The sequence below is a fragment of the Gavialis gangeticus genome, unplaced genomic scaffold (assembly GCF_001723915.1).
Source record: "Gavialis gangeticus isolate Ggan-Ray unplaced genomic scaffold, GavGan_comp1, whole genome shotgun sequence".
NCBI classification, from domain to species: Eukaryota; Metazoa; Chordata; order Crocodylia; family Gavialidae; genus Gavialis; species Gavialis gangeticus.
This window is the reverse complement of record NW_017728994.1, coordinates 6919743-6931332: the sequence shown is the minus strand read 5'-3', so window position 1 is coordinate 6931332 and position 11590 is coordinate 6919743. Positions and strand designations below refer to the sequence as shown.

The 11590-nt window shown below is 44.7% G+C and overlaps 1 protein-coding gene across 1 annotated transcript in view; it reads right to left on the bottom strand.

Annotated features, from left to right (window-relative positions):
* Positions 1-11590, bottom strand: part of LOC109287308 (elastase-1-like) — a 32709-nt gene that overhangs the window by 6712 nt on the left and 14407 nt on the right. Inside the window, exons 2-3 of the mRNA XM_019502270.1 lie at positions 2607-2705; positions 924-1204 (exon numbers count right to left, since the gene is read on the bottom strand). Of these exons, the coding sequence (XP_019357815.1) occupies positions 924-1204; positions 2607-2705 (380 nt within the window). The remainder of the gene's footprint in view (positions 1-923; positions 1205-2606; positions 2706-11590) is intronic.

Sequence of the window (11590 nt, the reverse complement as noted above, 5' to 3'; positions counted from 1 at the left end):
GGCTGCACCAATCTCTTACCAGCGGGTGGGCTGGGCTGGGGCAAGGTGGGTGGCAGTGGTGCTGGGAGTGGGGAGCTGTGGCAAGTTTTGGCTGTAGCCCACCCCGTTGTTCCCCCTCTCAGCACCATTGCTGCCTGTCCCCACCCACCCCAAGCACAGCCCCAGTCCAACCCCACTTCCAGGAAGAGGCTGGTGCAGCCCCCGGCTCCAAGCCTGCAGTGGACAGCCTGTCCTTACCCTGTGCATAAATCCAGGGGGTTCATGGCCCCCATGCCTTCCCTGGGCTGCGTGCAGTGGTGGGGAGCTGCACATCCTTTCTCCCCAACACTCCCTGGACGAGCTGCCTGCAGCTCCATCCCATGCTTCACCCCAGCTGGACAGAGTCTGCCCCTGCTCCTGCCCTAGCCCCACTCTCTCCCCCTCTCTCACTGTGGGGGCCTTGACCCCCCCAACTCTTTCCCTCCCCCCATGACCCTTCCCTACCCCCCACAGACTTACCAGCCGGACACTGCTCTCCAGGCCACCGGGCTGGATTCCTGGCCATACGCATGCTGCAGCTGCGCACATGCACACCTCATTTAATCAGTGACATTCATCAGCTGCACCAGCCAAAAAAAGCCAATTGCCGATAATGTTGATTTTCCTTTTATCAGTGCTGATCCATTATGGACTGATATATCAGAGCACCTCTAAAATACTAGTAGTTGCACTGTTTAAGAAAATAAAAGCCAAATTCCAGAAGGGTTGTTACATCAGGTACATGTCTCATCATCACATAAGGAGGTATTCTGTCTCTTCTGCTTAAGGACAGTGCCATGGAGGCTATACAGTCCTTCTATATATCACTGGAACATTCTCCAAGAGGTAGGTACCCTCCACACACTTACAAAGTCTAACCTCCAACACCATGGAACCAAAAATACCTTGTGTGTCCCCCCATCCAGTCACCCAGCAGAAATGTCCTGGACGAAGAAAGCTGTCTCTCTTAGGCAGGCAGGCATAGTGAATAAAATGGTTTGTTACAATGTCTTCCACAGGCTTGACCAAGGCAGTGTCATAGTCTAGCTCATTCAGGTGAGGATAGCGGAACTGCTCATGCTGATAAATTCGTTTCACATGGTAAACACTTTCTGTAGATTCAGCATGGTTAATGCTGTGCTTTCCCAGAAGAATTCTCCACTTTTCAACACCTTCTTCCTTTTCCCTAAAAAGAATTCAGGTAACACAGACCTTCAGTAAACCAAACTCAATGCCATTTTTGTACTGGTCTTTTTTACCTTTTGTGATTATGTGCAATAGGTACTAATCCTTGTACTACCATGGGTGAGCTGAAGGTGCCATTTACTTCCAACTGTGTGACAATCAGATCAAAGTATTCAAATTTAAAGTGGCATTCTTTAGAAGTACAAAATAGTCTGCTTAAATCAGACAAAGGGTTATTTATGGATAAAAAGCAAGATCCTGTTGCAAAAGGAAATTACAGTAGCAAAGATGGAAGCTGTAATACAGCTGTAATACAGGTTCAGTGAAGAACAAAATAATTTATCACTTTTAGCAGGTTCAACAGAAGTATTTAATAGGCCTATGTGAAAGAAAAATAAACGAATGTTTTACATGGACTTAATTATTCACATGGATGTCATATAATCTGAAGTAGGTTGTTCCTTACAAAAGCTAATTCCTTTCTAAACTAGTTAATCACTAAAAGGTCCTACTCTCCCCTACCTTCTGCATGGCCTTCCTAAGATATTGAATTGACTGAATCCATCAAACTGCTACTTGACATCTTAAATGACATGAGGGTTTTAGATAGGATCTTTCTAGTGAGGTGATTTCACCCTTATGCTACCTTGCATATGGCTCGGAATATACTTGAGTGTTTTTCATAAACTTTATTTAGCCTGCTCTTATTGAATAACTGTTATAATTTGTTGTTCATTAAGCTCCATTGCATTAATTTCATTTTGCTACTTTATAATATCCTTTACATTATCTTTCACCTTATGATTGCTCTAGTACAAAATTAAAAACTACATTGCATTTATTTGCAAAGGGAAATTACCAAATGTATGACATATTTACAGAGGAATAGAATGCTTCTTACGGGGTAAGAATTATTAAATAAAACTTTACCAGATACAGGAATGAGCCACTTTCTGTACCATATGAAAGAGTCATAGAGCTTTTTGGCTGTTTGAAAACCAGTGTAGAATACTAATAATAGAAACCCAATTGCTTTAAAAATCACAGAAGATCATGTTCATTGTTTTTTAATCTTTCCTTCCTTTGATCTCTCTTTTCAGTTCCAGTAACAAAAGCAGACATCTTTTGAACTCATTTCTACAGCAGTTCAGTAAGTTTTCCTAACATATCCTCTGGTTAGATGGATTCTTTTGTTTTTACCATGGTAATGTCTAGATTAAGAGCTCTCACCAATGTGAACAATTTTTCTTGATCAATTTCTGTCAGATCTCATGTATGTATTTTCTAGGGACTGAAGTAGAGAATGTGCCTAATTCCATATTCATTTCTTTTGGTGGAAACTGTTCACAAAGATACATCCCTCAACCCTTCAGGAATTTAAACAAAGATTGTAAGTGTAGAACTCACTTCTGAAAGCAGTGGGCAGCAGTAAGAATCCATCTTTTGTGAATGGGAGTTCCACCGCAGACATGAACAAATCTCTTGCTTGTTCTTGTTTGAAACTAGATCATAAAAATAAAGAAAATAATGGAAGTTACATAAATATGAGATGTAATTTTTAGATGTATGAGGAGTGGAAAAGTTAGTGACAATGTGATAATGCCCTCTACTGTGCAGTTTGTGTTAGTAGCAGTTGCGTGGAGTGGGAGAAGAAAGTCCATTTGCTCCTGCATTTTTGTAAAATGCAACTAAAAGAGTCATTTTGAAAGACATATGGGTCAGCTAACAAATGTGAATTGAGAAATGGGTGTCACAGGTGTGCCTACTCCTTTAAGGGCAGAAACTACTTAGAGAGAGGGTCCTAGGAGCCAGGTAGAACCCCCACAAGTGCAGGTTGCCATGGCAGCAGGTAAATGAGGGACTTAGCCTGCACCTGCACCTTGTCAGCTGACCAGGAGGAGGCAGGGCCCTGGGCTGGGATTAAAGGGTTAGTTCTCTAGTAGTAGCCAAGGGGGAAGGTGTTTTTATAGAGATAGTTACTTGGAGATGCTTGACTGTCTGTTCTGATGCTGGTAGGATTAAAAGGCTGTAGGAGCTCATAAGTACTTGTGGGTGGGAGGCATGTTATACGGAGAGAGAAGCTTGCCTTAAAAGGGATAGAGTGTGGACCCCAGGGTATTGTTGTGTTGTAGCCCAGGGGCTTGTGTTTTTTTTTTTGTTGTTATATAGACTGGTGCACTAGGCTGAGGCTACTGGGGAGGAGGCAGCCTCATTGGGGCACACTACAGTGTGGAGAGCCTAGCACCAGTGAGGGTGCAGTGGCAGGGTGCAGTGAAGAGCCCAGTGCCAGCAAGGGTGCAGTGGCAGGGCTGCAGAAGAGGCTCCTGTCCCCATATTTGTGGGGCAGGAAGTTATGGAGCTCAAATACCTGCAAAGGGTGGGGGACCACTTCATAGAGCCCTACTGTGTTAATGTGGTGACTCATCAACAGAGCAGAAAGGCTAAGGTGGGAGGGTTGGAAACTTCATAGGGCATGGTCACCCAACTAGCTGCAGAGGAGGGGAAGGGAGAGACTCCCCCTAACTGCAACCATCCACCAGCCACTGAGGGAACTGGCAACCTCAAGGCTGGGTTAAGTGACAGCCCCAGGGAGGAGCCGGGTCAGTGGAGGAAACTGAGATTCTCAGGGAGAAGTTAGAGGACATCCCTGTAGGTAAAGGTGCACTTCTTACCAGAACTCCCTGCTGACTTGCTTAGCTGGGAAAAAGGAGTTCAAATAGGAGGTTCTAGAGGACCCCAGCTTGGGACTTGGGCAGATGGCTTAGGAGCCAGAGACAGAGTTCACCCCAAATTAGAGGGAATAGGTAGTCTGGGATAAGGGACTTCTGTATCGGTTGTGGGTACTGAAGAACTGTGCCGAGACCTGGGAGCCCTGTCGCCAGCTCATAGTACCTCTTAAGTTCAGACAACAGTTGCTTTCAATGGCTCATGATTTACCTTTTGCTGGTTACATGGGTAGGGAATGGACATGCCAGTGGCTGCAAGTGAATTTTTATTAGCCCAGGGTTGCCCAGAATGTGACTGACTTCTGCAGATCTTGTGAGATGTGCCAGTAGATGGGCAAAAGAGGGGACAAGAGAAAGGGAGGGGCTATAGAGGAGCCTATCATTGATCAACCCTTCCAAGAGTGGGTATAGACATCATGGGCCCACTGAGGCATAAGACTCAGAGGGAAGAAGTACATCTTGACTCTAGTGGATTTTGCAACTCGGTACCTGGAGGCAATTGCCTTTGCCTCCACTGAGGCACCTCTAGTTGCTGAAGCCCTGACCAAGATCTTCTTTCAGCTGAGTTTCCCCTCTGAGATCCTGACTAAAAGGGGTGTGAACTTCCTGGCTGAGGTGATGAAGTGCTTGTGGGAGTGCTACAGCCTACCACCCTCAGACAAATGGGCTTGTAGGAAGGTTCACTGGGACCTTGAAAGGCATGCTAAACGCCTATGTAGACTCTAACCCCAATGACCGGGGTAAGAAACTTCCGCATCTTCTCTTTGCCTACCGGGAGGTACCCCAGGAGTCCAATGGGTATCCGCCATTCAAGTTAATGTTTGGAAGGCAAGTTAGGGGTCCTCTCAATTTGGTGAGAGAAGAGTGGGAAGGCAAAACCACTTCCACTAAGACCTTCATGGTAGAATACATGTTCGGCTTTCATCAGAAGGTAACTGACATAATGAAGGTGGCACGAGATTCCCTGGCCCAGGCCCAGGAGAAGCGAAGTGTCTGGTATGATGAAAAGGCTTGCTTACGTACCTTTGAACGAGGTGATAAGGTCATGGTTTTCCTGCCACTAAAAACAGACAAGCCGCAAACAGCTTGGGAAGGTCCCCAGGTCATCCTGGACAGGCTGGATGATGTGACCTATGTCGTGTCCAGGAACAGGTCAGACAAAAAGCCTAAAATAGTACACATGAACATGCTTAAACCATACTTTAATAGAAGTGATGTGCTATCTTAGATTTCCTCAGCTGAAGGATCACCAGAGGAGCCGGTGATATATGGTAACTGGGTAGAGGCAGGAATAGAGGACCTCCACCTGCCAGATCATCTGCCTTCCCAGGACAAGAACAAGCTACTTGCAGCACTCAAGGACTTAAGACAGCGTTCTCCAACAAACCAGGTAAAATGAACCTGGCAGTACTCTCTATAGACGGGGGCAGCCATCGCCTTATCCAATCTAGACCATATGCAGTTAATGCAAAAGTGAAGCAAGAAATAAAGCGGGAGCTTGCAGAGATGAGAGTTGGGGGTAATCTGGCCTTCAATGAGTCCCTGGGCCAGTCTGGTGGTACTCGTCCAGAAGCAGGATGGGACTATCTGGCTCTGTGTGGACTACAGGAAGCTGAATGCTATTACCATCCCTGATGCTTACCCTATTCCCAGGACAGACTCTCTGCTTGTTCACCTGGGCCCAGCCAAGGTTCTCTCTACTCTCAATCTGTCCAAAGGATTGTGGCAAATGGCACTGGATCTGGACACCATAGCCAAGTCTGCCTTTATCACACCTGTCGGACTATATGAGTTTACAGTGTTACCGTTTGGTATGCACAACTCTCCTGCCTCTTTTCAAAGACTGATTAATAAGCTGTTACAAGGATGTGAGCAGTTTGCCATGGCTTATATCGATGACATCACCATCTTCAGTCAAGACTTTGAATTGCCCCTGATTCATCTGACCACTGTGTTGGGTAAGATCAAGCAAGCTGGTCTTACTGTGAAAGCCAAAAAGTGCCAGTTGGCACTATCTGAAGTGATATATTTGGGACATTGCCTAGGTGGAAGTCAGATTGCTCCCCTGTGGGATGAGACTGAGGCCATTAGACTGGCCACCCCCACAAACCAAGAAGCAAATCAGAGCCTTCCTTGGCCTGACTGGATATTACAGGTGGTTTGTCCCTGGATTTGGAGTGACAGCAGCTCCCCTACATGAGCTGACCAAGAAGGGCAGCCCTGATCCAGTGGTCTGGAAGCAGGGGTGTCAGGAAGCACTTGATACCCTGAAGGCTGCCCTGATCAAACATCCAATTCTGAAGGCACTGGTCTATGATAAACCCTTCTACATAGCCACTGATGCTGCCGACTCAGGACTAGGAGCTGTACTCTTACAAGAGCACAGAGAGACATGACACCTTGTGGTTTACTTAAGCCAGAAGTTAATCCCTTGGGAGCAGAAGTGCCATCTATTGAGAGAGTGTTTGGCAATTGTCAGGGTGCTGAACAAGCTGAGGCCCCATCTGTGGGGCAGTAGTTCACTGTCCTGTCAGACCAAGCCCCACTTCAGTGGCTGCAAACCATGCAGAATACCAAAGCCAAGCTTCAATGATGGGCCTGGCAACTTCAAGAGTTCAACTTCACCATTGAACACATCAAGGGAAGCCAGAATGTGATAGCAGATGCCTTGCCATGAAAGGACTTGGGGTAGTGGGTCGGATGGGCTCGGAGGCCCACTTAAGAGAGCTCTGGCGAGGGAACGAGGCACTCCCCAACGTGCTTTAATGTTCTTTGTGTCTTGTTGTTATAACTAGTCTTATGCATTTATGTAATCTCTCTTTAGGTGTGCAAGGTGACCCTTCCAGACAAAACATGCTTGTACCCATGGCTCTGTGAAGCCATGTGCCCAAGCTTTTAAAGGGGGGGAAGTATGGCTGAATTATATCTGTCTTGCCCCAAACTGCTATCAAGCGAATGACCAATCTGACAATTTGGTTACCATGGTCACTGCAAAGGGCAGACACCCCTTGGCCCCATCAGCTTCAGGTAACCCTGAGTTGTAACCTGAGCTGATACATTCCTGAGGGAGGGGGAAACCTGCTCCCTCTAGCTATGTGACTGGCCTCACATACCTGGGTGGGGGCTTAAACTCCCTATTGTTCTAAGCAATGCCAACCTGACTGGGAGGGGGCTAGAGACCCTGCCAGTCTATCTGGCAGCCAGTGATGCATTTCAAATTGGTTGGCTATCAGCCAACAGCTGCTGGCCTTCATTGGATCAGGTAAATGAGGTCATAAGGTCTATATAAGTTAAGGACTGCCCAGGAGGTGGGAGAGCAGCCGTTACGAGAACTCTCAGAAAAGCTAGACCATCTGACACTCGCTCTCTCTCTTGAAACTTGTAGTCAGTGAACTGCTTGCCTTCAGCGGAAATCTCCACCTGCCTCTAGATGATACTTGTGAGTAAGCTATATACCTAGCTAGATCTCAAGTAGCTTGCAGTAACACAGATGCATAATCAAAGGCTACCATGCCACTGTTTGCTCTAAGGGATTTCTCTGATATTGCTCTACCCTGTACCCTATTCCAAGCCTACTCCTTATAACCAATAAAATTCTCCTCTATACCTACCATGGGACACTTATTGGTAGAGGGTCTAGATTATGCCTTTGGATCCCCTTGGTTTGGCTAACTAAGGGAAACCACTATTTGTGCTTCAGACTGAGGGAAGCACCCCAAGTTCTTGCAGTCAGTCAAGTACCCCTCAAAGACTACTAGGCCTGTGCCTCCCAGGGGGCAGAGGGCCAAGATCAGTCCAGACTCTGGGTGGTGGTAGCATTACCCTCAGGCTTGTGGGTGTGCTCCAGGAAGGAGGTTGGCCAGACATGAGGGAGGCGCTCGGAGCCTGGAAGGTGGTCAGGTGCAGTGAGGTGGGTGGCTTAATGGAGGAGCACCTCCTACTGGCCTGCCACACCACACATCTAGCCCATAAGTCTTGGGGGGGTGGTATCGTAAGGCACCTCCTGAGTTTGGGACCCAGTAAGGGGTCTGACAACCCACAGGTTTTAGAGGAGTCTGTCAGAACTGTGACTGAGCAGCAACTTGAGGGCAGCCTCCCAGTTCATCAGTTATACCAGCAAGATGTGGCAGGGGAAATTAGTAGGCACCCATAGGGGGGAGCTGGCACTGTCACAGTGCCCTAAGGACATCACTGACATCCCTGGGGTGGCCATATTGTGACAATGGGTAATAAAAAAAAAAACTACTGTTAACTATGACAATCTTGGTATATATGTCTAGTTAGACTGCCAGTATCATGTTATTGTATTTAACTATTGTACCAGCTTTTCCTAGTTAGGAAGCAAACCAAATTACCCTCCACCAAATTTATGGGGTCGCTATGGTTTGAAACACTGACTCTGGTGGGGCCCAGCCCAATGATCCACATGGTAAATCATGAGCTGTTTGGCTTTGGACTACTATCCAGCATAGTTAGTACTATATGCAAGTAAGGGCCAAAGTGTTTTTATGGAGTGTCTGTGCTAATACTTGTGGCAGTTTAAAAAAAGGCAAAATACATACATTCTGGATGAACTAAGTCTATGGGTACTATACGCAAGCTGTTACAGCCGTGTTTAATTACAAGGTTATTGTTTTCAAATTTGCTTCTCCCTTCTATGCTCAGGAGAAAGGGGCTTCAGGGGGTGAAAGGAGAGAAGCAGGGCAAAGGGGCTATCTGACCCCACCAGATTTATTTTCCCTACTGTAGCAGTGGGAGGGTGACAAATTCAAGACCAACCTCCAATAATTAGATTCTATGCCTGGAAAGTTACAAATTTCCCATATATTAAATCTAATTACTAGGGCAGGGGTGCATCTTTTTAATCAGGGTCAACTTATTGGAGTAAATGCAGTACTGTTGTCCCATACTGGTTTTGTAAATAGCATGATGTGGCTTCTGCTTTTCTACTAAATTCATTTTTTTTATATCATCTTCCTTCCATCCTCTCACATGTCAGATCCTGTTGCATCCTGTCTGGCATACCAACTGAGCTTTTTCAGGGGGTAAGGATGATTTTTTCTGTGCACACAATGCTGGGGACGAACTCTTGACTAAGCTTTCTATTTATTTGCCCATCTGTATCTATGAATTTATTTCTATGCTGCCCTTCCTGACAAAAGCTCAGGGCAGTTTATAGAAGAGAGCAAAATAACTTCCAAAGTCGGGGAACAGCTGAACAAAAATATCAAAATAAGACCAGATAAACAAATGACAACTAGCCAATCCCATTATATAAATTGTGGCCACCGCACTGGTGCTGTAGGTGTTACTGTTGCTCCCTGATGTGTATTCTTGATGCTCTTCTTACTCGCCCACCACACCTTGATGGAAAAATAGAGCTGATGGGAAAAGAGCACATTTTGGGTTGTTCTCCTTGAAATGCCTCGGGATACTGGCTGGAGTCTCTTCACAGCACTCCTACTACCCAGTCACACTGCCCAAGCCCTTGATGTCACTTTGGGGGCTTCATTCTTCTGTCTTTGTCTAATGCAGTCTCATGGTCACGAGAATTTCCTTTGTCGTCATCTTGTTTTCCTGCCACCAATATCCCTAGGGAGATGGCATTGTGCTGCCCTTCCTTGCATTGGGCAGTTTGCTTCACAGTCCCAGTGAGGGTTAAACAATAATCCTCTGTGCTCTGGCCTCTTAAATCCTCAGGGTCTGTCTCTTCCCTCACATACCTTTTAACTGCCAACTCCTCCCCTGGGAGCCAATCTGCCTGGTCCCTGCTTCATGAGGTCCTCCCAAGATCCAGGCAGGGCTTCATTGGGAACACCCGAGTTCTCTGGGCTTGGCACGGTTCTGCCTTTCCTGCTGTGGTCTGGTTGCAGGTAAGCTTTCTTCCTTGCTTGAGATGGCACATCCCCTTTTCCTCTATAACGGGCACTGCATCTGGTGCCCTATTTCTTAAGTTGATATTAAGAATACTTAAATCCTTTTCAATTTAATTAGAGCTGTGTGAATCAATCTACTAAGGAAAATGTTGGCACATCTACTCATTTCGCCAATGATTTTTAAACCTTAACATTCTGTCCCTGTGGGAGGTCTTTATCAAAAAAAGGCAGATTCCCATCTAAATGATGGCAGCTTTTTCCACCACCAAATGCAAAGCTGAAGTAAATAACTATGCTATATCTACTTCTGAAATTTATACAAGGGAGGCAGCAAAATGTCCGTGTCGATTCATCTGTAAGCATATACCCAAAGCATTCAGACAACTTCCATCAATGTGGTGGTATATTTTAACAGTATGTATTTTCTCTCCTACATACTACAACGTGAATGCACTTGTTAAGACAAATGAAAGTGATAAAGGATCTAACAAAAAAAAAATCAATCACTTCTAGTTACTCTCTCAGCAGGACTGAGTCATACTGTAAAACCATCAGATTTTTGATCATTCCTTTTAACCATATAAATTAAAGTACAGCTAGGAAAAAAGTAATTTTAAAATACTATATTTGGTGTAATATATGGTCAATTCAGATTATTCACAGTAGTACACAACTTCTTTAAGTGTCTGGGTATGGAGGATTTCTCCCATTTGTCCTTTGAACTATATATGGCTACCTTATTCTCCCCAAACCGGGGACATATTAAGTTAAACAAATACCACCTTCCTACCTTTGTTTGAGGCTTTCTCTGGGTTTTTTCAACATAACATGTGCATTCCTAAACACTCTAGTCTTGGATCAGCACTTTCCCATGACTGCATGTACTGGATTGCACATATTACCAGCAATTCCGATATGTCTCTGTATAATCAAAGGGGAATCTAAGAAGCCCTCTCTAGGACTGTGACATTTAAACCAAATATTAGTGGGTGCACCAACATAGGATTTCCAGATGATTCTTTCCTCTGTCTTTCCTTCATTTGGAAGATAAGAATGGGGAAAAATTGTACTGAAGTCTCTTTCTCATTTTATTTGTAAATCTTAGTTTAATGCAGATTGTCTTAATGTAATGTGTTACATTTACCAGTTTTCTTTTTCTTATCCCAAATTCTCAGATGTCAGCTACATCTCGAATATTAATTCTTATAAGTACAACCTATTTTCTTCTATTACGCAGCTTCCACCTGCAGAAATATGGGCATCTTTTAATGGCTGAAAAATTGGAAAGCACCAACAGCTCCTTGAATAGAGCACTGTCTGAGCTAGAGGCTAGAGGCTTTGGCTTTGGCTTTTAGCATATAAAAGACTAACACAATAAAGAAGAAAACATGGTGCCTAGGCCTGATTTGCAGAATAATCCAGTCATATTACCAATCTACCTTATTTGGATATATAACAAGTGATATTACAACTGCTGACAATATCACTGACAAAGTTCTGCAGCTTCACTGATGTCATACAGAGGTGGATAAAAGTATGAAATAAAAAAAAAGGATATACAGAGAATATACCTCTGTAACTAAGTCTTCAGTTTGGTTTCAAAAATTTTATTTTCTCCTGAAACTGCAACGTAATTTTTAGTTTTAACATTCCTTCTAAGAAGGAATGTGCTCCTATTATTAAATATAATGTGTAAAGAAGTAAATTGCATTATTGATTTGATGGGATTTGGGTGGCTAGAATCCAATTTCAATAGGTTTTCACCAGGTTTTTGGATTGATGACC